The sequence below is a fragment of the Centropristis striata genome, chromosome 2, assembly GCF_030273125.1.
Source record: "Centropristis striata isolate RG_2023a ecotype Rhode Island chromosome 2, C.striata_1.0, whole genome shotgun sequence".
In the NCBI taxonomy this organism is placed as follows: domain Eukaryota; kingdom Metazoa; phylum Chordata; class Actinopteri; order Perciformes; family Serranidae; genus Centropristis; species Centropristis striata.
Genome location: NC_081518.1, coordinates 10,966,803 through 10,990,609, shown reverse-complemented (window position 1 = coordinate 10,990,609; position 23,807 = coordinate 10,966,803). Strand labels below are relative to the sequence as shown.

The 23,807-nt window shown below is 37.2% G+C and overlaps 2 protein-coding genes and 1 non-coding gene across 3 annotated transcripts in view; 1 reads left to right on the top strand and 2 right to left on the bottom strand.

Annotated features, from left to right (window-relative positions):
• Positions 1-1,331: 1,331 nt before the first annotated feature.
• Positions 1,332-1,403, bottom strand: trnae-cuc (transfer RNA glutamic acid (anticodon CUC)). Its single transcript has one exon. It is a non-coding gene; the product is annotated as a tRNA-Glu (tRNA).
• A 1,731-nt stretch (positions 1,404-3,134) lies between these two features.
• On the bottom strand, positions 3,135-22,369 carry rps6ka2 (ribosomal protein S6 kinase, polypeptide 2). Its single transcript, XM_059349088.1, has 22 exons — positions 21,842-22,369; positions 19,212-19,328; positions 17,437-17,518; positions 16,527-16,607; positions 16,120-16,199; positions 15,280-15,386; positions 15,146-15,183; positions 14,906-15,048; positions 13,010-13,080; positions 12,491-12,579; positions 12,142-12,206; positions 9,500-9,602; positions 9,169-9,314; positions 8,711-8,833; positions 7,719-7,808; positions 7,430-7,588; positions 7,138-7,299; positions 6,884-6,960; positions 6,483-6,600; positions 6,318-6,374; positions 5,917-5,997; positions 3,135-5,225 (listed from the first exon to the last, which is right to left on the bottom strand). Exons 1-22 carry the CDS (start codon positions 21,944-21,946, stop codon positions 5,076-5,078), a joined length of 2,244 nt encoding a protein of 747 aa, XP_059205071.1. The 5' UTR covers positions 21,947-22,369; the 3' UTR covers positions 3,135-5,075.
• LOC131984178 (myomesin-2-like) overlaps positions 20,950-23,807 on the top strand; it is a 44,528-nt gene continuing 41,670 nt past the window's right edge. The window contains 1 exon segment of the mRNA XM_059349085.1: positions 20,950-21,121. The gene's annotated coding sequence lies outside the window, so the exon portion shown is untranslated.

Genomic DNA, 23,807 nt, shown 5'->3' with positions numbered 1-23,807 from the left:
TCAGATTTCTGTTCTTGAAATGTATGTAATTTAGCATATATTTAAAAATATAATGCCTTACTGACATATTTTCAGAAAGGTCAGAGATCAAGTAATGCTACACAGCAGCACCTTCAGAGTGGGTAATTATTCAGTATCTTGTTCAACGACACTTTAGCATTTTTGGCATCACAAGGACCTAAACATTCAGACAGTCATTACAATAAAGAACAAAGCTGACTCTATAACTAATGGACTGTATGTCAGAGTGAAATTATATGATTTGTTCAAGCTACACAAGTGTGACAATATTATCTTGCAATAGACTATAAACATCATTATACAGAGTTTTAATAAGATGAGAAAGTACATTTTGAAGTTCTTCCTGTTTGAAAGATAATCAAAATTCTGACAAAGCTGTAATTGTTGGGTTGAGTTATTGTTTCTCGAAGCTCTTCTTCTTTCTTTTGCCTTTCATCTCTCCCCTCACGACACCTTCTCCTTCCTCTATCTGTTGTTTGGTCTCCTCTTGTCACTCCACTGCAATCATCTTCGCAGGGGGGCTTGTCATCTGTATCTACTCATATCCTACAATCCCTTTTGCTCTGAGCACTACTGCACTTAAATGTCAGGGCTGATGAGCCTGCCACACCCACCTGACACATCAGCTCAGCGCCTGCTAAAAGCTTTTATGGAACAGAGTGTGAGCCTGGTGGTTGATATAAATTAAAGTGTTCTTTGCTTCTTTTTTGGGGGGATTATGGCTCTAAAGGGACAACTTCTGGGAAGAAATAGAAAGAGAGAAAGTGGGAGCAAAGGCTATGATTGGTTGCCATCTAGTGGCTAGCTGTGACATTATCATGGATAGAAAGAATAACAGAACTCTTAAAGCCTAAAACTACATAACAATTCACACAAATCAAAGACAAAGCAAATAATATACATTTCCTCCACCTCTGGTAGTTATTAGTAATTCTCTTGTTTTGATTTTAATGCATGCAGTTTGACCGACCTTTCAAAATAAAAACAGGTAGGACTAATTTAGAAATAATTATAATCACAAAGAAAGTTATTGTTAATAGTTATAAGGTCAAGTCAGGGAAGCTAAAAGTATATTTATAGTATTCAATATCAAGAGTGTCTTAGTGTTGCCGGCAAAATTGCTGCAAACATTCAATAGGATCTGGAAAAAGCTATGCAATGAGAATGTATTGAACATAAAACTACATTAAGATAAGATAAGATAAGATAAGATAAGATAAGATAAGATAAGATAAGATAAGATAAGATAAGATAAGATAAGATAAGATAAGATAAGATAAGATACTTTATTCATCCCAGCAAAAACTTAGTTCCCTGACCGGGAATCGAACCCGGGCCGCGGCGGTGAGAGCGCCGAATCCTAACCACTAGACCACCAGGGAGCTGCGCGTCTACGAGAGGCTCGGACTGGAGTGATTCAAGTGATACTCGTAACTAATATGATTGTATTTGAAATAACGTGACAAAATAAAGTATTCCAGGGCAGATTTAGATTTTACTTTTTTTTAATTATTTTTATTTTTATTATTTTTACGTATTTGCTATAATTCATCGTCTAAATTCACATTGGAGTATTCTAATGCACCAACACCTGTCTCAGATGTTAGGTTTATGTATAAATGTCAGTTTGAGAGAGGCTTTGTGTTGCCAAAAAACGTATTTTCTGTTTTTTTAAATTAACTTTAAATAATTTATGGCTTGTTACAAAAAAACTGCAGGATATTTCAGGAGAAATTTTAACCCAAAGTCCACAATAGTGTAGTGCCCAGACATGGGTACCACAATCACTTTCTAGCCACTTTTTCACAGTTCACCTGATGGCTTATTGCAGAATTTAAAAGACTGTTTACTTTGTTATATGTAAATTAATTTTAGTATTTCATGTCTTTATTCACTAATCTGCCTGTCTTTAACTGCAACTGTACAATCAGGGGTGTTCTGATATACTGGTGGTAATCATTACCATGCTTTATTTATTTATTTAAATAAAAAATGAAATATTGATATTGTAAATAATTCCCATCTTCTTTTTTTGCACGCTTTTGTACAGTTATGGTTACGGATTATGTTTCCACCTCCCTACACTTTATATTTTGAGTGGAATGTAATTATTTTTTATAAAAATAGGCAATAATAATAATAATAATAATATGAGGTACAAACTTTTCTTGCTGCCTCTCACCCCTCACAATTGATCTTTCGCTTCATTCTAACCAGTTCTTGCTTTGAGATTTAGGTGCTGTCTTCATCCTTTAAGCTCCACATTTTTTTTATTGGATTGAGGTGTAATGTTGAATATTGCACTGTGCTAATACACCTTTTTCACAGACATCATTTTGATGGGTCATAGTAATTAATGATGACTGTATTCCAATTAGCTCCTTCAATTTCAGGATCCTGGCACAGTGCATGCTGGATCACTGTCACATTGTGACAGCTTACTGAGACACTTGAATTAAAAGCTTTAAGAAGACATCACACAACGCACTGTGTAGTGTTTACTCTGAATGGGGGCCATTATTTAAAAACTGAACATCATCCTGTATTGAAGAAAACTTGAAATTAGAAATTGAGACCAATAACGTATTATGAGAATACTCACTCAAAAGTTCTGCCATACTATACTTTATTTTTTTCCTTTAATTTTTACTATAATATGGTGTTTTATGATGGGGGTTTTTGAGAACTTCACGATGACCAGTTTCTCCCCCATTTTTCATATTCATGTATAGTATTTTACAACATACGATACAATTACCATGATCAGGGTAGTATTCTAAAACCTTTGTATCCATTTTTGGTAAAAAAAAAACAAACAAAACTGTAATATTTTAAAAAAAATTTTTTACATTTTTCTATACTATGGCGTTTATTTTTTGTTTTTTTTGGACAGACTGTAATATAGTGTTTTTATTATATTTTTGAACATATCATGCTATTTACTTTGGTACTTAATTACTTTGGTAAAACACTAGAAAGGGTCAAATATGGCATCTTACTTGAAGGACAAGTCAAAATGTTTGCTTTAGAAAAAACGCGCTGTTATCTATGAGTTTATTTCATGTGATATACTCTGATTTAAAGAATAAAATAAAATGCTTCACTTATTTCAGCTGTGTTTCTTTTATTTTCTTTTATTTGTAAAACTTTGGCATTCTAGCCAATAATTTCAATGATTGGCCAGGTATAGACAGTATGTACACTCAGAGCAATGGATGCACGACACAATATATTATGTACAATCTCTATATATCTGCAAACACAATATATACAGTCTTCCTGCTTGCCGATAGTTGTACAACACGATATGTACAATCTAGATTAGTAAACAATATTTACAGCTTTACCTGGAACTCGTGGTTGTACGGCACAATATCTACAACCTGATCTGCATACTCTTAGTTGCATCAGCCCCAGCTCCACCTTTCACAGTTGTGCAATGCATCACAACACAAACAGCCTGCGTATCGGCAAACACCATATGTACAGAATGACTGTATCTCTGCTACAGTACTTTTGGTTACACCTCACAATATGTTTTGTTTTACCTCTGACCAGTAAGTATGCATATTAACTGTGGAGCATCATAATCTACATTCCTACTGGTACACAGTATAACACTGTTATCATACAACACAAAGTGTGCTACTCATGTCTGCAAAACACCCTGTTCAGTCTTACCTCGTATTATTGATTGTACAACTTATTAGATACAATCAGGGCAGCAGCAATAGACAGTATATACAATCCTCTGACACAGTGGCTCTCAAACATTTTGGCTTTCAGACACTAACAGCAAACAGAAGTGTACCGGCAGCTACTTGCACACACTGACAGATTATCTATCACACTGAATGCTGAGTTCATAATACAAAGCAGTGTAGGCTGCAGAGTTTTGCTATGATTGTGACTTTTACCAAATGGTCTTATGATGCTCTCCATGACTACTCTTAGGCCAAATAACATTTGGAATATGTTATGAAAAAAAACACAACAAACTACGTTCAACATAAATTCCTTCATAACCCACTGTTCTATCTGAGCTGGGAAATTCAGTGTGTGCGATACATTTAACAATACATTTTACAAGGCTGTATTTATGGAAGACAACAATACATACATTTAAAATTATTAAGCATAGTATGAACAATAAGACTTCAATGGCATTGTTAACTCAATGATTCCCTTTGGTAGGTTATTTACATTTTTAACATGCATAAGTCTGTAGAATTCAGAGAAAAAAATCCTATAATCAGAGTGAGAGTACTCTTTCAAATACAAGCTAACACTCTAACAAACCTATGTCTATAGTTAGATACTATATGTCAGAGCGATGACTGTGGAAGACAGTATTGATGTATGTGAACTCCTTGTGACATATATGTGGCACTGAATACTGCTTTTTTTGTTTTGGTGACCAGACTAATTTGTCTCACATTAGCTGCTGGAGCTGCTAAGGATATGGACAATTAGTCTATGTATATTGCACTAAACCTCTTATTGTACATGTAGGACCAAAAAATGTCCATGTGTTCACTTTGATATCAGCTGCACATTAGTTCCTGACACTTTTATTGCCATGACCAAACTTTGAGAAATGCTTTCTTCTGAGAGTCGGGCTTAAAATTAAAGTGAGTATATAATTTAGGTAAAAGGTTTTCTCAACCAGTTGAAATCAAGGGTGACTTTCAAAGTGAGTTTGTAATACCCACAAGACAAATCCAGAAGGATCGACAAAGGCTTCAGTGTGACTAAATAAAACCCTCTGTGTTCAGGATTAAGAATGATTCATTTTAGCACAATAATAGTCAACTCATTCAAGCCATTGGGTTTGTTCAGATTGAAAAGTGCAGGTGCACATGATGGATGTTATTTTGCACAGTATCAGATTTGTTTAAAAATTAATTTAGTTTTTAGCTTAGTTCCTTTGTGATGGGATTTTTTAAAATCTGATACATTTTATGGGCACTTTGGAACAATGTTTATCCTTTTCTAAAGCTTTTATTTTGTGGTCCATGTTGAATTTGTTTTGAGTTTCATACAGATTTATCAGGCTACTCCTTTTCTTTAGGGTCTGGATTTAGTTTGGGACTCCCAAGTTTTTTCATTCCTCGCCGCTGAGCCAGGCTGGAGGACTGAACCGGCTCCAGGACCGGAGCAGGAGCACAGCGCTTCAGAGCAGAGTAGGTGGCAGACAGCGCCCCCTGGTGGAACAAAAAGGAGAACATATGCAATCATATTAATAGTGGTCTAATCTGTTCAGAAACTGAATTTGGTGGTAGACAGTGCCACCCGATGGACAGACAGAGAATTACAAAGGCTTACAGGTTTTGCTGATGCTGACATGAACTCTGTTTTGAATAAAAAAAGATTCTAATCACACTTTATTTCACAGCTCAGTCATTTACGGCAAAAAAAATCCTGCCACATACAAACTCTCACAAATATTACATACAATGAGGCCTAAGTGTTTCCTCAGCCCTTCCGATTGGCAAAATAAATCACAATTTTGGCAATTGTTTTTCAATAAACTGTGCATTCACTAGGCACGGAAAAAAAATGTTTTTCATGCAGTTCAATTGTTGATCAAGATATTTACTTCCATAGCATGTAAAAGAAAACATTCAAAGTACACACTGGGGTGTTTATTTTACTGCATGTAGTTCATTTGGAGATTTCATACAACAAACAAATGTCTTAATGTAAGTGAGAAGTTTCCTGATGATAACTATTTGTTAACATTTTAACAATATTCACCTGTAGTCTCTCCCCTTAAACTATCATTCTCGTACCGTTATTATATGGCTACACTCAGACACACTTAACTGACAATAACAAGTTTTTTATGTGATGTTCTGATAATATTTTCTGTATAGACATGGACACAGGGCTGACCTTTACAGTGAGAGCATCTTGTCTGCTGAGAGCTCTTTCAGAGAGCTGGTCTCTGTCTACAATCCAGGGGTGACGAAGAACCTAATGGGCATCACAGCAAAAATTATTTCCTGATATTTTTTTAAAAGACTGCTCCTAACGTTGATACATGCAACAACAATACATCAAGTTAATATATATATATATACATATATATATATATACACATATATATATATATATTATATATATATATACACTGTAATATGTTGTATGTATTCAATAATGCTTCCAGTCAAGTTTGTAAATGGTCAGTACTATAGTAAAAACTATTAGGATGAAAAGTAGCATCAGTGGGACGTGCAGTAGCAGTACCATATGAAATATAAAGCATACCAAGTCATATTACAAAGTAATCGTACCTGGGGTGCAGTCAGGCGCTGGTGAGGGTCCACATGGAGCATCTTGATCACTATGTCCTATTAGAAATAAGCACAGGTGAAATTAGTATATTTAGACAGTACCAGCAACACAATCACCAAGTGTATCTTTCTCCAAATGAAATTAAAAAAAAAAAAAAACAGAACCTTGGCAGCTTCTGAAACCAGGTCCCAGTTCCCTCCTGTGATGATGAATTTCCCACAGCCGATTTGAGCCAGAATTTCCTCCACTGTGTCCTCAGAACTGCTGGCAAATGGGCTGAAACTGCACCCAAAAAAATTTTAAGTATTTAATACGTTTTACATAAGTTTTAGAGAACAGAGAACAATTCAAAGGTTGGGTGAATTACAATAACAGAGAATAAGTTAGTCCAAAGGGAGCCTTCTAAAATCTACAACTGGTGTAAAAAACATATGATAAATTAAAACCTCTTGCATTATGAAATCTGGCGACAGTAAAAGCTCACTGTGGAGAACATAAAGAGCAATAACCTTTGATTTGACAGGGGTAAAATCATTTTTAGAATAATAATTAACATCGAACTGACCCAGCTATCATGGTGTAGAGCAGGATCCCCAGACTCCAGATGTCACAGGCTGCATCATAACCCTGTTTTTTTAGGACCTGTACACACACACACACACACACACACACACACACACAGAGGTCATTTCAGTAGAGTGCCTGGGGAAATGTGATTAGTTTGTGTGATTAATTATTTTAAATGCATTTCTGATAGCAGTGTCATGAAGTGTTGGTGACATATCAGATACTTGTTGTTGTAATTACTGATATACTGACCTCAGGAGCCATGAACGTAGCTGTGTAACAGGGGGTCATCAATAAGCCATTCTCAGCCCTGAGCTGTTTGGCAAAACCAAAATCACAAATCCTGATGCATTCTGGGAGTCCACTGTCATCAGAATAGCGAATGTTACTTGGCTTCAGGTCTCGATGCACAACCTTAAAAGGGCACAGAGACAAAAGCACACACACACGATTAACCAATTCAACCATAACAGACATACAGTATTTAGCAAGCATAAACAAGCATAATTATCCAAAGAAGTCTTGTGTTAAGCTTTTTTTTTACCCCCTGTGAGTGTAAATATTCCACAGTCTTGGTCAGTGTGCAGATGATGTCTGACGCATCTCTCTCTGTAAAATTTGGCACAGTCAGAGCTCTGTCCAGCAGCTCGTCTCCTCTCAGTAAATCCTGAACCAGGAACACACTCTGGCCATCGTCAAACACCTGATGGTAAGAGTACACACACAGAATTAGGGGTTATAAAGATATAAAAGGTAATAAAAATGCTGAAGAGGCTCTTCTGACACCGCTTTAAAAACATGCACTGTGTCAGGTGTGGGTGTGCAGCACTTACATCCTTCAGGGTAATAATATTTGGATGCTGTCCGTATCTTAACAGAATCTCAATCTCCTCTGCTGGATCTTTCCTCGCTCTGTCAATGATCTGAACACAAAAACAGAAACAAACACAGAAAATTAAACTTATAAATGTCTATATATACATGGCCAGGATGCACAAAGTGTGTTGTTTGGGTTGTTTCATTAAGCCATCCCAGCCTTTTCTACTACGCATCACTAGTTCACCTCATACATATGTTAATACAACATTTTATTTGTAAGATTTGAAGGTCAGACTGTGAATAACAACAATATTTTGGAAATATGATAATGTTAATATCATCATGTTGTTGTATATCTAAATAAGTTATTGTAAACTCAGTTCCTACACCTTTTCCAAAGTCCAATTCAAGCACTTTTCAAGCATTTTCAAAGTGCGTTTAAAGCTTTTCCAGCACTTTACAACTGTGGTAGGTTACACACAGGGTCGCCCATAAGGTTGGAATAATTTTGTTTTTAGACACAATCCTCTGTCAATTGTGGTTTCATTCTCATTTTGATATGTTTGGAAGAGATTGATTAATACAGTTTTGAGATGATATACACTTTATCTTTCAAAAAAATTAATCACATTGTGATTATTATTTCATGGAAAGAGGTAGAAAAAAATGTATTCCAAATTTTGGGCAACTGTATATTTATATACAGTATAATGATTATTTATCTTCTTCTTCACATTACATTAAATGTTATTGTGCTTTAAGCAGCCAAAACTATTGTATGTTTTGTCACAGCATTCTATAGAAGTCTGACAAATCACAACAAAGTTTCAGATTTTAAAATATTGTCACCTGTTTGTAAGTAGTGGACTTTGCAGCCTCTATAACCTACATTTCAATCAGCTTCAAGCACTTCAAACCTTGAAAGCACCACATTAAAAGTGTTCTCAAGGATTTTAAACACTTGTAGGAAGGAAGGAACCCTGTGTAAAAGTTTAGTCTCTACTACCTTCACTGAATACTCCACAGCGGTCACTCTGTGTAGACATCTTTTGCAGACAGAAGTCGATGTCTGTCCAACTTCCTCCTTAAGCTCATAAACGTCACTGAAGGCCACATCACCTTGTAGATGCTGCAAACAATCAGACACACTCTCCATTATATTTCATATATCTGTCATAGTCCAATGTGTCAGAGTAATATATTAGCTGAGAGAATAATGGCTTCGGCAGTCATTTGCTGGAGTAATGTGCCTGAGCTTGATTTACGAGGGTAATGTCCAGAAAGGTCAGCATAATTAAATAGCCAATCACTTATTATCCAGTCTGTTTATCTGTCAGTTAGCTCATAAAACAATCAGTTATTTATTGACATTGTTAATTTGTTATCCAATCATTGTGGAAGTGAATCATTGAATTAGATGAGGAGATATGTGGAGACATGAGCTGCTCTCTTAAAGACACGTACCTTTGCTATGGGGTTGATGTTGTTCACCTCCTGACGAGAAGCCGCTACCGTAGCAACACTAGGCTCCTGACTTTGATTCGTTGCAACAAAGCTGAAACCTCGAAACAGCTGGTGTGTGTTTGCGCTGGGAGGGATGCCGGGAGAATCTGGACAGGCAAAAACACACAGACACAAACATGTGCTCACAATATGTTACCATTATTTCTTGTAGACATTACAATTATACTAATATTTGAATCTAAAGTCAGTAGATCATCAGATGTATTGCATCCGTCATCTTTTCTATATAAAAATATGCATGTGTGTGTATGTTTTTGTGTGTTTTATTTACCAGTGGGCGTTCTGGAGGTGAACTCAGGGTCAAAATGGAAAGTGTCTTCAGGTCTTCCAACTGTAGGTTTGAACGGCGGCCTCATTTCCTTCCTGTACAGCTTCTGCAGAACACAACAACAATAATCAATATTAGCACTTATTGGCCACTGCTTACTAATAGTGCAGAGACCGGAGACGGGAATAGAGAGGGTATGACATGCAACAAAAGTTCCAAGGCCGGAATCAAACCCAGAACATTGTGGTAATGTGGGATGTGCTGTAACCACTTGGTCATCAAGGTTCAACTACAAAATGATGCACGTTCTGGTGAAAATGTATCCTCATATATAAGTTTTCTGCAAGAAATTAAGGGGGGAAAAGTCTCTATAAATAAACAATGAGCCGCTACAAATGTTTTTTTTTGTGTACTACTTTTGTTCTGTCTGGATGTATATAGTTACCTGTTTATTTTCTGAAAATGAAGGAAACAGAAAAGGATACCACTGACTCTAATTATACAAAATCAGGCTATATTTGGAAAATACTATCTTATTTCTAATTTAATTTTATTATCATTATCATTTTTTTTGCATTATTATTATTATTATTAGATTTTATTCATGTATTCATTTAACCGTGGACTTTGAACATTTACCGTATAAACAGCAATAATACACATGCACAAATTTGAAAAAATTTAAAACTTTTATTAAATTATTTTTTCATCTCCTAACTCACCATTTGTCTTAATGTACTAGAATATGTAATACAAATGTACTAAATGTATGACAAAAGATGTAGGTATGTGAATTTCTTTTTTTTTAAACAAAAGAAAAAAGAAAATAAACTTGTTCTACAAACAAAACGTTGCTTTCTTTTTATTAAACTGCAGTGTTTAATAGTCACTGGATCCATTGTGAACAATGAAATATGTGTTGGGTTACACAGCAGTTACATTAAATGCCCCACTAATGTTTGTCGCACTGCAAGAGTTGATATAATGATGTTCTGAGTCAGAATAGAGCAACTTAGAAGATAATAATATTAATATTAGATCGTAAAATAACACTTGGCTTGACCTTGCAGTTACAGAACATGCAAAACAAGAAAACCCAGAGTACTGTATTTATTTTTACTTTAGTGCATTACTCAGTATGACCTGCAGGTGTCGCCCTTGTAGTGTCAGTCAGTCAGGGTCTCTTTGGGTAGTAATCACATTAAATAACTGTAACAGAGGCCACCAGCAGTGGAAAAACACTTTTTTTTCTCTTTGGTGTAGTAATACACACTGCTTTGTGAAGTACGGCTGCTGGGAAGGTGAGGATGCAGAGTTTGTCAGTTTAGTAAGCTTTAGGAAAAAAAACTCATTCAAACATTCAAACATTCATGAAAAACCAGAGGATCACAGAGGAAAAGTCAAACAAGATTCTGATGGACAACAGAGCAAATCGTTTGCCTGACACAGCACAGGGATTTAATTAGCATAGTATGGAGGAGAACGTAAGCCTCTTATTGATAGCTTGTCACATCATGCCAGCAACAGCATCTGTAAATGGGAAAATGTGGTGTTTGGCAGAGGCTTGTATGTAGTAATGTAGCGAGGAGTACAGTGAGAGCCGGTGGTGAGGCCAGAGATTAGTGGGCATGAAAAGCAGATAATAGTGGATTTTGTTAGAAATGAGACCGTCACTCCTCACAACAGCGGATAAACAGGAGTCACAAGCCTTGTGAGCATCTCTCATAAAAAGAGAAACGGGTGTAACAGTGTAACCATGAGCTCTTACATTCATGAACGCCCTGTTCACATTCACACTGGTTGTATTTACAGTACAGATGTACTTCTTGAAAGCATTGTCTGTTATTGTGAGAATGACAAACTGAAAGTATCCTGTATATGATATAGCGTAGTTACATAAGTGCCTGCTCTGCCTGTTGGGTGTGCAGTAGGAGGCGTCTGCAGCAGGAATGTTACTCACATATAATTCAGATATGGTAAACAGAAGCTTTGGGCATAAGGGCATACAGCTGAATGAATAATCTATTTTAAGTGATGCACATCCAAGGAATGGGTATCAAGGTTGGATCGTAATAGCAGGTAATGTCTGTTGCCAGAACATGTGCGCATGAGCAAATTTCTGTGAGAATGATGTTATACATAAGAGGATTAGTTTCAATAAAGTTGGGCATGACAGGCAGACAGGGAAGTGAGGAATTTTGCTTCAAACTAATTCTCATACTGAGGACAGCAAATGATTCATGATTGTGGTAACTCTTGAGGAAGTAGATGAACAGCTGTTGGGTTTTGTGGACAGGAACAACTAGTCACCACAATATGATTCAGATGTGTTATTCTGGGAACAAATGTTTTTAAATTGAACCTCGGCCACCAATCTGAATCGTGTATCTCACATGTGTAAATTCCAGGACACCTTGTTGTCCCATGATGTTGCAATTTATGAGAAATGACTTTGACAGAAAAATATTTTTCAGTGTGAACAAGCTAACTTTGTTTCACTTCCAGTCTGTGGTCACTTTTCTCAGCATACTTTATAGAGCATGTTTATAATGCCAATGATTATACGACTATGTAATACAATACAAGTTAACTGGAGAGCTTAAATGAATGTACATGACAGAATATTCTTCTTCAGTTGTACTTACATTCCAGTCTATTGATGCAAAGAAGCGATGTCTTTTTATTTCCTCCACTCCATCTGGCCCTGCACCTATCAGCCACACAGATTCAGACAAAATAGAGAGAATGATGTCATTGTTAACATCTATCATCAGTATGGCAAAACATTCAATAAAACTGCAAAGAGCATGAATACAGTGTGCTGTTAAATGTACAATGCATGGAGCTTGGACACATGTAGCATGGCATTGCTTAACATTATTGGGATGACTGTGGAAGCTGTGGCAATCATCCAACGTAGCACACAAATGTCAATGTACTATCACTGTGAAAACATATTTGCCTGTTAGTTTCCACCTATTATTTGTATAATACCTAGTCGATTAGCAGGGTTCCTTTTGAAGAGCGCTCTTAATAAACTCTGGACTTCAGGACTGAGGAACTGTGGCATTCCCAGCTTTGCTCTGTACAGAAAAGACAAGAAACAGGTTTATGGACATGTATTATGTTGGGTAGTGCTGTGATATATTGACATTGTTAATAGTATTGGACTAGTTTAACTATGTTCTTATAGTATGTTGTAACAACCTTGTTATTCAATTCATTCTTGTATTGTAGGATATTCTGAGATTGATAATAAAAGGTTCATATGGGCAAATTATCTTAAATGAACCACAACTAGGAAATAAGTTTTTATTTAAAATATCAGTCAGAATGTAGAACAGAGAAACACAGTTGCAAAAGGAAAGAGGATGCTGAAACTTCAACTTAAATATGACCAAAATGATACAACATCCCATACATTTAAAACCACCAGGAACATTAGGATTTGGTCATAAATAAAAAGCTTTAAGGATACCAATAATAAAAGATAATAGTTTGCATTGGTCTTACTTTAGAATAAGCGCCATTGTTTCCTTCCGATCTTTTCCTTGGAATGGTAACGATCCGGTCAACATCTCAAACTGGAAAACAGAAGATTTTAATGTCAGAGTAGCAAGATAATAAAGGATGATAATATAGATTGCAATAGCAATTGTTAATCTGTGACCTTAATGAACCTAATGGGCTTGTCAAAACTACAAATCTATGAAAACTGCAAACTGACCAGTAACCCCACTCATAAACTGTAAAGTGATGTTTTAACAGTAATGATCAAAGTGGAGAATCCAGTAGATATACAAGAATATCATCATGCATTTACAAATAATACAATAACAAATTGATTTTACAAACTGTTGTAACAAAATGTATTTCATTTTAGAGCATTGACCCCTGAATCTTACATCAGTCTTTCAAACTATCAAAATGCAAAATAATAAATGGGGAGAGTCGCCTTAGTGGCTCACAAGTTTTCTCTCGCTAGGTGAATTCCACCTATCTCTTGAGCATGTGGCCAGTGCAGTACTAAACATTCCTGAGAAAACCAATAGGATTCATCCAATCTGCAGCTAGAAAACTGGTTTAACATAGTCAGCAAAAAATAAATTAAGAGTTTTTTTTCAATATAATGTATGTTGTGGAGCTAAAAAAAAAATCACACAATTGTCTGCATTTATCTGTTTTTCATCAGTTTGCAGTTTGCAATCCTGTGTTTATTCCTATTGAAATCCTTCAGTAATCACAATCAAGAGATTGATTAATAAAGTTTTGAGAAGCTATACACTTTATCTGTCAAGAACAAAATCACATTGTTACAATCATTTCATGGAAAGAGGTAAAAAATATATATTTTATTCCAACTTCATGAGCACCAGTGTAGTTACTTGTAACTGCCTAGATCTGTGTGCACAGCCAGATTAATGTTCTCCTTTATTTGCATACACCGTAATGGCCAATGCTCTGTGTTCAGTCAGATTTAATTTAATTACATTCTAAATTAGATTTGGGTTGAATGTTTTTTTTTTACAACTTCCATTCATAAAATTACACTATGTCAGTGTAATCAATGCATTTGCCAAGGAAGGACATGACATCTCTCAATGGTTTCAGTAAAACCAATTTATTTTATACATTATTCGACCACAACCTTGGTATTTAATTAATGTAAAACAGTTGCTTGATATTGTTGATTTTCTGTTAAAACTGTTACATGTGCTTCAATTGTAACATCAGACAGTGTCCACTTTCAGCTAAATTCCTAACAACTTGTTTTCCAAATGTAAAACCAACATGGTTTATAATAACAGACACATGTGGGTTGTTTTCCTGAAAATAATACATCTGCTGAAAAAATTTCTGAACGATTAAAAGCGTGAAAAGTTAAAAATGAAAAATGCCACAATTGTGCCGACTTTCCCCAAATATGCAGTACTGTGACACATTTTGTGATTAGAAACAACATCATTAGTTATGGATAGATTATAGTTTAGTTTTCCAAAATCTGTATAGTCCTGAGGGAGTATTTCAAACTGTTCAGCTATTTGTTTGTCAGATGTCAGTGAATGTTAACCTCCTTTTCAGTATTAGTAAAAATAAGCCACCAGGCAAACAAAACAAGCAAAATCCAACAGATGCACGATTACAGAAAGTGATGGAACCTAATCTGCCAGATACGGTAATTAAGCAGCTTTACTGCCAAAAGAAGGCCAAATTGAGAAACCAGTACACTGGCACATTATGCAAGAGCTGAGTATTTGGCTCTTATGAAATAGTAAATTCATGCCTGCTGTTAGACAAATCTTGCAACTCAACAGAAAAGGTGTCTATTTACTCCAATCACAAGTGCCCATTTAAAGTGAAAATAGTCCGCCAAAGTAAAGGATTGTTTTAAGATTAAACGATTCTTACCATAAGTACCCCAAATGACCACCAGTCAGCGCTTTGTGTATGCCCTCTCCTGTTCACGACCTCTGGAGCCATGTACTCTATTGTTCCACAGAAGGAATATGCTCTTTTATCATGGTCGATGGCCTCTTTACTCAATCCAAAGTCTGAAACACAGAGAGAGAAAAAGAAAGAGGAAACAGTGTCAGCAGAAATAATGACATTAAGTAAAAGATCAATAAAAAGACAGATGGATGCACTGACCAGTTATCTTAATATTTCCTTCTTCATCCAGAAGAATACTGTTGGGGAAAAAATAACATTAAAAGCTGCTTTTTAAATTGTTTTGTTGAAAAAACATGGATACAAAAAACAGAGCACTTATGAAATATGAATACTTTTCAGGTTTGAGGTCCCTGTAGATGATCCCCAGACTGTGTAGATGGTCCAAGGCCAGGGCCAACTCTGCGAGGTAAAACTTTACATCCTCTTCTGTAAACATTACCTTGAAGAAATAAAGACACATAGATGCTAGTTACAAAAAAGATAATAAAACAGGAAACAAAATGCAAAATACTTAAAAAGCAGAAGGATGGCTCCAATTGGCACTTAACTCTCAAAAATAAAGAGGTAATTTTAAACTTTGTTAATAAGTATTGTCAAAGTATTTAATTTGACATATTACTTCAATTTAGGTTTTTAGGAAATATAGGTGTGATTATAGGTCTCTTGGTGACGGTGAGATGCATTTAACTTACTTTTCTTTTAAAACTTCCAGATATCCAGAAAAAAAACTCCAATACACTTGTGTGCAGTGGCAGTCCTAGAACCCTACTGAGGCCCCAATCATATTCATTTAGTAAAATAATAATAACCACACACATATCTTGCTGTCTTACATTAGTGAGAAGGAACCCCACTTGACCTTGCAAAATGTGCCATTATGAGTGGCCATCAGCGCCCTTTTCCCTCTATTTTCATTTGCCTGGTTTGCCTCTCCTGACAAAGTGTCCCTGCTTGTGTGGTTAGTTATCTGTTGACAGATCAGCATGACAGTAATAGAGGCTGGGGTCATATCAACACAGTGTTCACAAGGAGAATGATGGCAGGTGTATGCACTCCTGATGAATCTGTATTCAGTTTTATACAGCACATAATAGATCTTGAAAAGTGAAGGCTTGCAATTCTTTTAGTGGCGATGAAGAAAGAGCCAGGGAGCCTATCAGTAGCAAACCCACCTCTTTTGACAGACGAGTGAAAAGATCTCCTCCTCGGAGGAAGTCTAGGATCAGATAGAGCTTTCCCTCTGTCTGGAAGGCTATGCACACAGACACACGGTATATATGAGTTACGCTATATTGCAGTGTGGTGTTATTTTGAGGATGCATTTAAAGTAGAAAAGATTTTTATGAAACAAAATAACATTCAGCCAAGAACTTTCCTACAAAAAATGTATTACCAACTAGCATATTGTTTTCTTTCTGCCTTTATATTTTAATAAAAGAGGATGTAGCACCTCAAATTGCAATAATTTCCTGAAAATGTAACAAAGCCTGAGGATCTTGTTATAGATGGGAATACACTGTGATTTCATAGAGGCGAATATTCAAATCAATGCCTAAATGAGACCACCAGACAGACTTACCATAGTGCAGTTTAACTATAAATGGATGGTTCACTTCTGCTAGAATGTCTCTTTCCATCTTCGACCGGACACGATCCCGAACTGAGAAAGAGATAATGGGGCGAGAAGAATTTGTTTAATAACATAAAATGCAGTTACTTCTATCTGCGTGCAGATTAATCATGTCAAGCGTCTAATACTGTGAAAATGTTTTATGTAGGATGGCACTGCATTTACTTAATTGAAACATGTAAATTGATTTAAACCATCCCATGCTGCTGCTGGTCTTTCATGCAGTGGAAACTACAACAGCAGTGTTATTGCAGCATCTGTCTCTTTGACGGGCCATAACTATCCAAATTACAGAGGTGCAGCTAAGAGGATTGAAGCTTGTACAAAGACACTAAATCAGCACGACATCTCATCTTTTACAGTACAACCTCATTTACAATAATCCCATTCACTTTATCTGCATCAAAAGTACAAACCAACCTCGTTTACCCCAAATCCTCCTGAATGTAGGGCACTGAGAGAACTCCCAATCAAATATCTCTTATTATTCCTGGACACAATATTATTCTTAACAGAAACTACCACTCAGCGCCCAATAAAGAAGAGAGTTGTTATTGCAGCGTATTATGTCTCAGTCAAGACTGAGTAATTCATTCCATTGTTAGATGCTTCAGACACACAAATACGTTAGAAAACAGCATTTACAAGTACTACTTGAAAATGAAAAGAAGCTTAAAAATTACAAGAAGAGCATCCTCTGTGGACTTTTGTTTTGTTTTCTAGGCATATTTGTAAGCTTTGTTTTCCCCAGTATAATATAGGCCTAAGGGTTTTTTTTCTTTTGTCATTTTCTCTTTTGAAGAATAGCTTCTCTACTATAAAAGTTTTATACACATATCAGTTTCCTCTTCATTTTTACCTTTCAGTGTGGCTTTCTTTAGGACCTTCATGGCATACAGCTGTCCTCTGTCCAATCCTCTGATTTTTCTCACCAGAAACACCTGGAATCACCATCATCATCATCATCATCATCATCATCATCATGGTAGTGTCGATAAAAACTGTGGCCCCCTCCAACATTTAAGTTGCCCATCCCTGACATAGATTATAACATTTAAACCATCATCAGAGGCATAGTGGGTGTTACTTTTCCCCCAACGAGGTGGCAAAGATCCGTCCTACTCCCGCCCTACTCTCCCTCTAATTGGCTTAGCTTAATATTCTTACCCTAACCTTAGCCAATCTCACTCCTCATGCCTAAACCTCAAGGAAGATAAGGAGTACTTGAGGCAGAGTAGGGCGGATCTTTGACCACCGGGCAAAGTGGGGGGCAAAAATAATGTGTAGTAGGGCGGGTCATGCCTTTAGCTACACCCACAGCTCTTTACCACGCCCATCTGTCGTTGCTAATTATTCCTTATTCCCTTATTATACTTCTAAGGTAAGAGCAAGTTAGCTACAACACGTTTTTATAAAATATGCAGATTAAGATTTTTTTTTACTATGATAGAGACAACAACCAAGGTTAAACATGGTTTCAAACACTTAAGTATAGCTAGCTATGTTTACCTGATGCTACCCCTAGCTATGCTAACATGTCATCACTCTGGTCTGTAATAATCTAAATATACTTGGTGAAGGTTTCAGCAGTGACGATACACACACACACACAGATTATATGGTGAAAAAAAGTTGAAATCTATTTCCCATTTTACCTACTTCTGAGGCTGTTTTTTTTTTTTTTTTACGTTATTAGTCCCACAATGGGGAAATTCAACCTCTGCATTTAACCCCATTTTGACACACCAGTGAACACCCCATGCTAAGTAGCTGTGGGAGGTTAGGCGCCTTGGTCAACGGCACTTCAGTTCTTGACCTGTCAGTCATGGGATTCGAACCAGCGACCTTCCAGTTACAAGCTTGATTCCCTAACCTCTAGTGCGGACTGTTTGATCAGTGCCTCTTGGTTCAAATTAAGAGAAATTACACAGCATACAATGATATTTCAGGCAATAGTGCACTTCTGATTTTTACCAGTTTGGAGTGACAGAACTTGACCGTCCCAAACAGAACCCTGACCTCAACCCCATCCAAACTTTTGGGGTAAATTACAACGCTGACTGTAAGACGGGCCTTATTGCCAAACATCAGTGTCCAACCTTAGTAGAGTCCATGTCACGTGACTCCAGTCAGACTGGAATTACTTAAGACTCATGTTGACAAAACCAAAATAGACTTGCAACTCTATTGCACTATTATTCTATTATTTTAACTCTTAGGACTCGAAACTCAAAGTTTAGGTTTTGGGACTTAGTCTCGACTAGAGACTTGTGACTTTTAAAACAATGACTCACCTCTGCAGCTTTCACACATTGTACTAGTGCAGTCCAGTTATTACATTGAATCAGTTGTAATCGCGTCTTACAGACAGTTCAGTTGGTGTTAATGCTATAAACTGGTAGTGCAGCTGAAGATGTCCTGCCCCACTGCAGCACTTAAGGCAAGTACAGAAAGCCTGAAGGCAGTGGTCGGCATGGGGCCTAGTGTCATTGGTTGTCATTGGTTATTTTTGGCTTTCAGAGTCAAGACTGATATCCTGGAGTCTGATCCATTAGCTCTGAGAGAGCCTGCCGGCTTCGTTAGCTTTGGTTTAGGTATTCAGGTGTGGTTAGGGTTAACATTTGTATTGTGTACCTTTCCATAGGAGCCTTGTCCCAGCACCTTAAGCAGCTGGAACTGGGAGGGGTCAGCTTTCTCACATCCCTCCTTAACATGGTGGCTGATGTCAATCTCCTTAAGTATACTGTCATCCTGAGGAAAGAGAGACAGATGTCACTATTAGTTTATTTACAAAGACAGGGACAGAAAAAAAGCTAAGAAAAACTGAGGAGAAAGAGCAACATCTGCCTCAAAGGTGAAACATGAACAGGATGAGATGAATGACAGTTGAAATCTTGTTCAAGTACCATCTATATTCGTAAAATAACCCCCACAAATATAAAGTAAAGCACTCTGCCCACAAAGACAGTTTGTTATTTATGAGCCACTATGATATTGCTATAAAGGTATGGGCTGAGGTCACCGGCAGTGATGCATAATGTAAGCTGCCGTTTTCAGCCTATTCACCCTGCTCAGTGAAGCAAATGATCAACTGCCAACCCAAGGCACGACTTAGATTGATCAGTGTGACAATATACTGTAATTCTGTTAACTTGTCATTTATATTTGAAGAGCCTCACAGCCCACTTTCAGTCAAGTATGAAAAGCTAACAGGAGTTAGTAAATCTAGAAAGGTAATGGTTGCAAATACACTTACATAAGCTAAATTTTTAATGATTTGTTGTGGTCCTTCCTTCCCTGAGGTTTTTGTTGCTCAGGGAGGCTATGATTGAAGCACAACACAATATACTGTGTGAATTACTAGATATTTTACAAGGTTAGTTATTTCTCTATATTTACTTTATTTTTTATTTTTGTTTGTAGAATATTGCCTGTCACTGTCAGAACATTTTGAGCGCCCAAGCGTCGTTGGGTTTTTAGAAAGGTGCTATATATATTTTATTGTTATTATTAAATCAATACAGCAGACAATATTTCTATTTGGAAGAGTAATCAAAGTCCATACAAAACAAAACAAAAAATGTCTTTTCAATCCGTTTCTGCGAAGACAGTAAGTTCTTTGAGGCAGTACAGCTTACCTAAATCGAAAACATGTAGCAAAGCAAGACATTACAGTAAGTTTCAAATTCAGCTTTCAAGATTTATTGCTAACATAGAGGGAAACATAATCAAATTGTCCCAGTTGTTTCAAGTATCAAGAATTTTGTAGAAATTAAGGATAAGTATATCTAGATTGATGCACTCATTTCAAGACAATTACATTTGATTCTAGAAATGTCATGAAGTACAAAAATATTCTTATTGGAAATATGTGAATTTAACTCATTCTCTTGAAAATACCTTTTGCTATTCAAAAATGGAGATAAATACTAGATGTCTTTTCCAGTCTAGAACCTAAAGGACATGTTTGTCTAGAATTAATTTAATAATTAATAAAGAATAATATATAATGGAAAATGTCCCAGTACCAGCTGATAATATTTCAGTACCAACATATATTGTGTATTCCTAATTACCATTTGTAAATTGAATTATTTAATTCAATATAATTGAGCACTGTTAATAAGAGACAGCTGTATTCTAAGCAGATAAGTTACTTTGTGTAACACAATATTATGGTTTTAAAGACAACAAAGCTTTTTGCACACTAAAACTGTAATGTCACAGCTTTCCCAACATCACTAGGCAGCTCTGATGTCACTTTTTTGTGTATGGCTTGAAATGTAAAATGCTGAAAAGTTTCCGCACATAGAGAGTAGTGCAATAGCAATTTGTCCGATGTTAATTGCTGCTTTATTCTTTAAACAGAGCTGAATGCATGAAGTCCATCCACCAGAAGGAAAGGGGTTCAAGGCCTCAGTACCAGCCATGGAACCCACGTCTGTGCCCTTTCCGTGGAGGGGAGGGAACTGAAAAGAGTACTTCCCCACACAAGCATCAAAGCATAATGTTACAGATGATGCTTTGGACAACAAGCTGAACAGGTAAATAAACACAAGCAGACAGACATTTGCCAGCCAGGAAGACTAACAATCATACAAAAGGGTAGATAGCCTTTCAAGATGATTCATCATCACCTGGTCACAACAACAAAAACCAGAGGACGGAAGGGTTTCTATTTATATCTCAAACAAACAGGTAGATGTGCTGCAAACGGCATACTGCCTCTCTCTCTTCCATGCTGGTTTGTTTGGAGCTATAAATAGACCTCCACTGCTGTGGCTGTCCACTGAATCAATCTGCCTGTATTCATTTATCTATCAACCTGCCTGCCTGGTTGCTTGTTTGCCTGTTAGCGTTTTTGTCTCTCTGACTGTATGTACATGTAGCCTGTCTCTCACTCTTTCTCTTAGTCAAAACAAAGTGTCTCTCTGCCCCTCTGTTTTCTGGATTATTGACAGACAGGCAGAGGAACAGCTGTAACAATGCTGCAATGACTCCTGAACCACTCCACAACAAACCAAATAACACACATTCTTCCCACACCCATCCCCATGTGCACATAGACTCTTCACACACATCCTCATCTACTGTTGATATGAGACGGCTGCTGTTTTGGCCTTGAAATTCACATAAACACTCACATGGTGCAACTGTGATGCAATCCCCCCTTCCAGCACGCACAGATTCACATACATGTACTAATCTCTGGCTGATAGGAATTTGTACTGCTACTGGGTGGGGGTCTAAACAGCTTGACTTACCTCTAGTTGACAGAAGCCAGTGGTGTTCTTGTTCCTTGCCGCCTTGTTCTTCAGGTAGATAGAAAACCATCTCCGCACTGTGAATTTTCGCGTGCTGGTATCCATGGCAACGTGCAGACCTATGCATCTATCCCATAATGATGAACATCTCCCTGCAAGGGGGTCCTTAGGTAGAGGTGCAGAAACAGAGCTTTTTTTGTTTTGTTTATCTATTTGTCCCGCAGTTTATCCATTGGCCCATGCTCAATGCAGTCCTCGCTTTTTAGTTTTCCCATCATTCACATTCGCCGCTCGTCTCTCAGGATGTCGTGTCCCCCTTCGGTCTCTCAGACGCAGTAGACGCCAGTAAGCACGCAGTCAGAGTTGTAACAGTGTCGCTAATCTGCGCAGACAGACAGACGGGTTGACGGACGGGGCAGGTGCTACTGGGTTTGGGATTGTCTTGTGTTTTGCAGCCGGCTCACTGCGTGAGGCTGCCGAGAGAGGTGACGAATAAATCTGTTCCGCTGAATCAGGAGGAGGTGTGTGTGTGTGTGAGCTCCCTCTTCACATCCCTGCCTGTGTATGTGTGTTCATCCCCTGCTGCCTCTCTCTCTTTTTTCTCTCTCTCTCTGCAGAAGGGATTGTCACCAGTCACATTGTGTGCCGGCAAGCTCCCCGACCCCTCCCTCCCTTATTCTCCCCTGTTCCTGCCCCTCACCTCCCTCTCCGTTTCTCCCAGCAGCATACAGCAACAGCTGGCGAGGTCACATGGTGCTACCCAGCTACCTCTCTGTCTCCCTCTTCCTCTGTCCCTTCTCTATTGTTGGAATCCAGTATCACAAACTGACTGAATAAAAAATTATGACAAATGACGAGAGGAACGTCAGCAGCATACCAGTAGAGGTCTGTGGAAAATACCATGGCTCAGATTCAGTGGCATTACATCAGAATTCAATCTGAGGACAGCAATCAATGTTATGATCAATAATGATGACAACAATCACACAGAGTACAGCATGATCTGGTTGATCACAGGGCATGGGTGTGTGAGTGTGGATGTGTAGGTACTTGGATCTGTCACATCAGCAGCTTTGCAGAACTGCAGTATTACATAACCAGAGAGGGAGAGGGAAATAGAGACCAAGGGATGTGGGGGAGATGGAGGGGGGGCTTTATTAGATGACAGCAGGGGCTAAAGTCAAGACCGCTGCGCTACCTGGGTCGAATGTCAGTTGCTGATGTGGGCTTTAATTTATTTCTAAAACAGGATTTTAGCCAGGTTAACTCACCTCAAACACTCAAACTATGATCCTCAAACTTGGAACATTACTGAAAGCAGAGCTTATAGATCTGTTTGCATGTGTCAGATAGGATTTGGAGCATATTTAGAATATAGCTGGCACACAGTTTCAGGGCACTTTAGCACTATTGAAAATGTAATCAGATGTGTTCAGTCAATCTGCTGTGATGTGTTGTGGGAGGAGATTCAGGATTATGGACTGGTGTCTTTGTCCCGGGAGGATTAGGGCTCTGTAAGGAGATCACAACATTAATATTCATACACACCGAGTCGGTGTGGACAGACTAAAAGATAAACATAGTACTATTACTTCACTATATTATACTACATGATAGACAAAAATTTTGAAAGATGTTAAAATGCAACTTAAATCCTGACACCAATGTTTTCAGGCAGATGGTCTTTCTATATTTATTTACCTAGCTCTATTTATAGGTTGAATTCACTTTCCATTACAGAAATTAAAAATGCATATGGATATTGCATGTTACATAATAACTCACTAATGACTATAAGGCAGATTGACTAGATTTTGAATGTTTTATTCACATTTTAAAATTGACAGTACAAAAGTTCCTTTCAGTAATTTCTCACCACAACATTTGTCTGCTGTAGCTGTGATAATTATCATTTTACCTTCCAGTTTACACTGAATTGATTTATCCATGTACATAAAAACAGTAC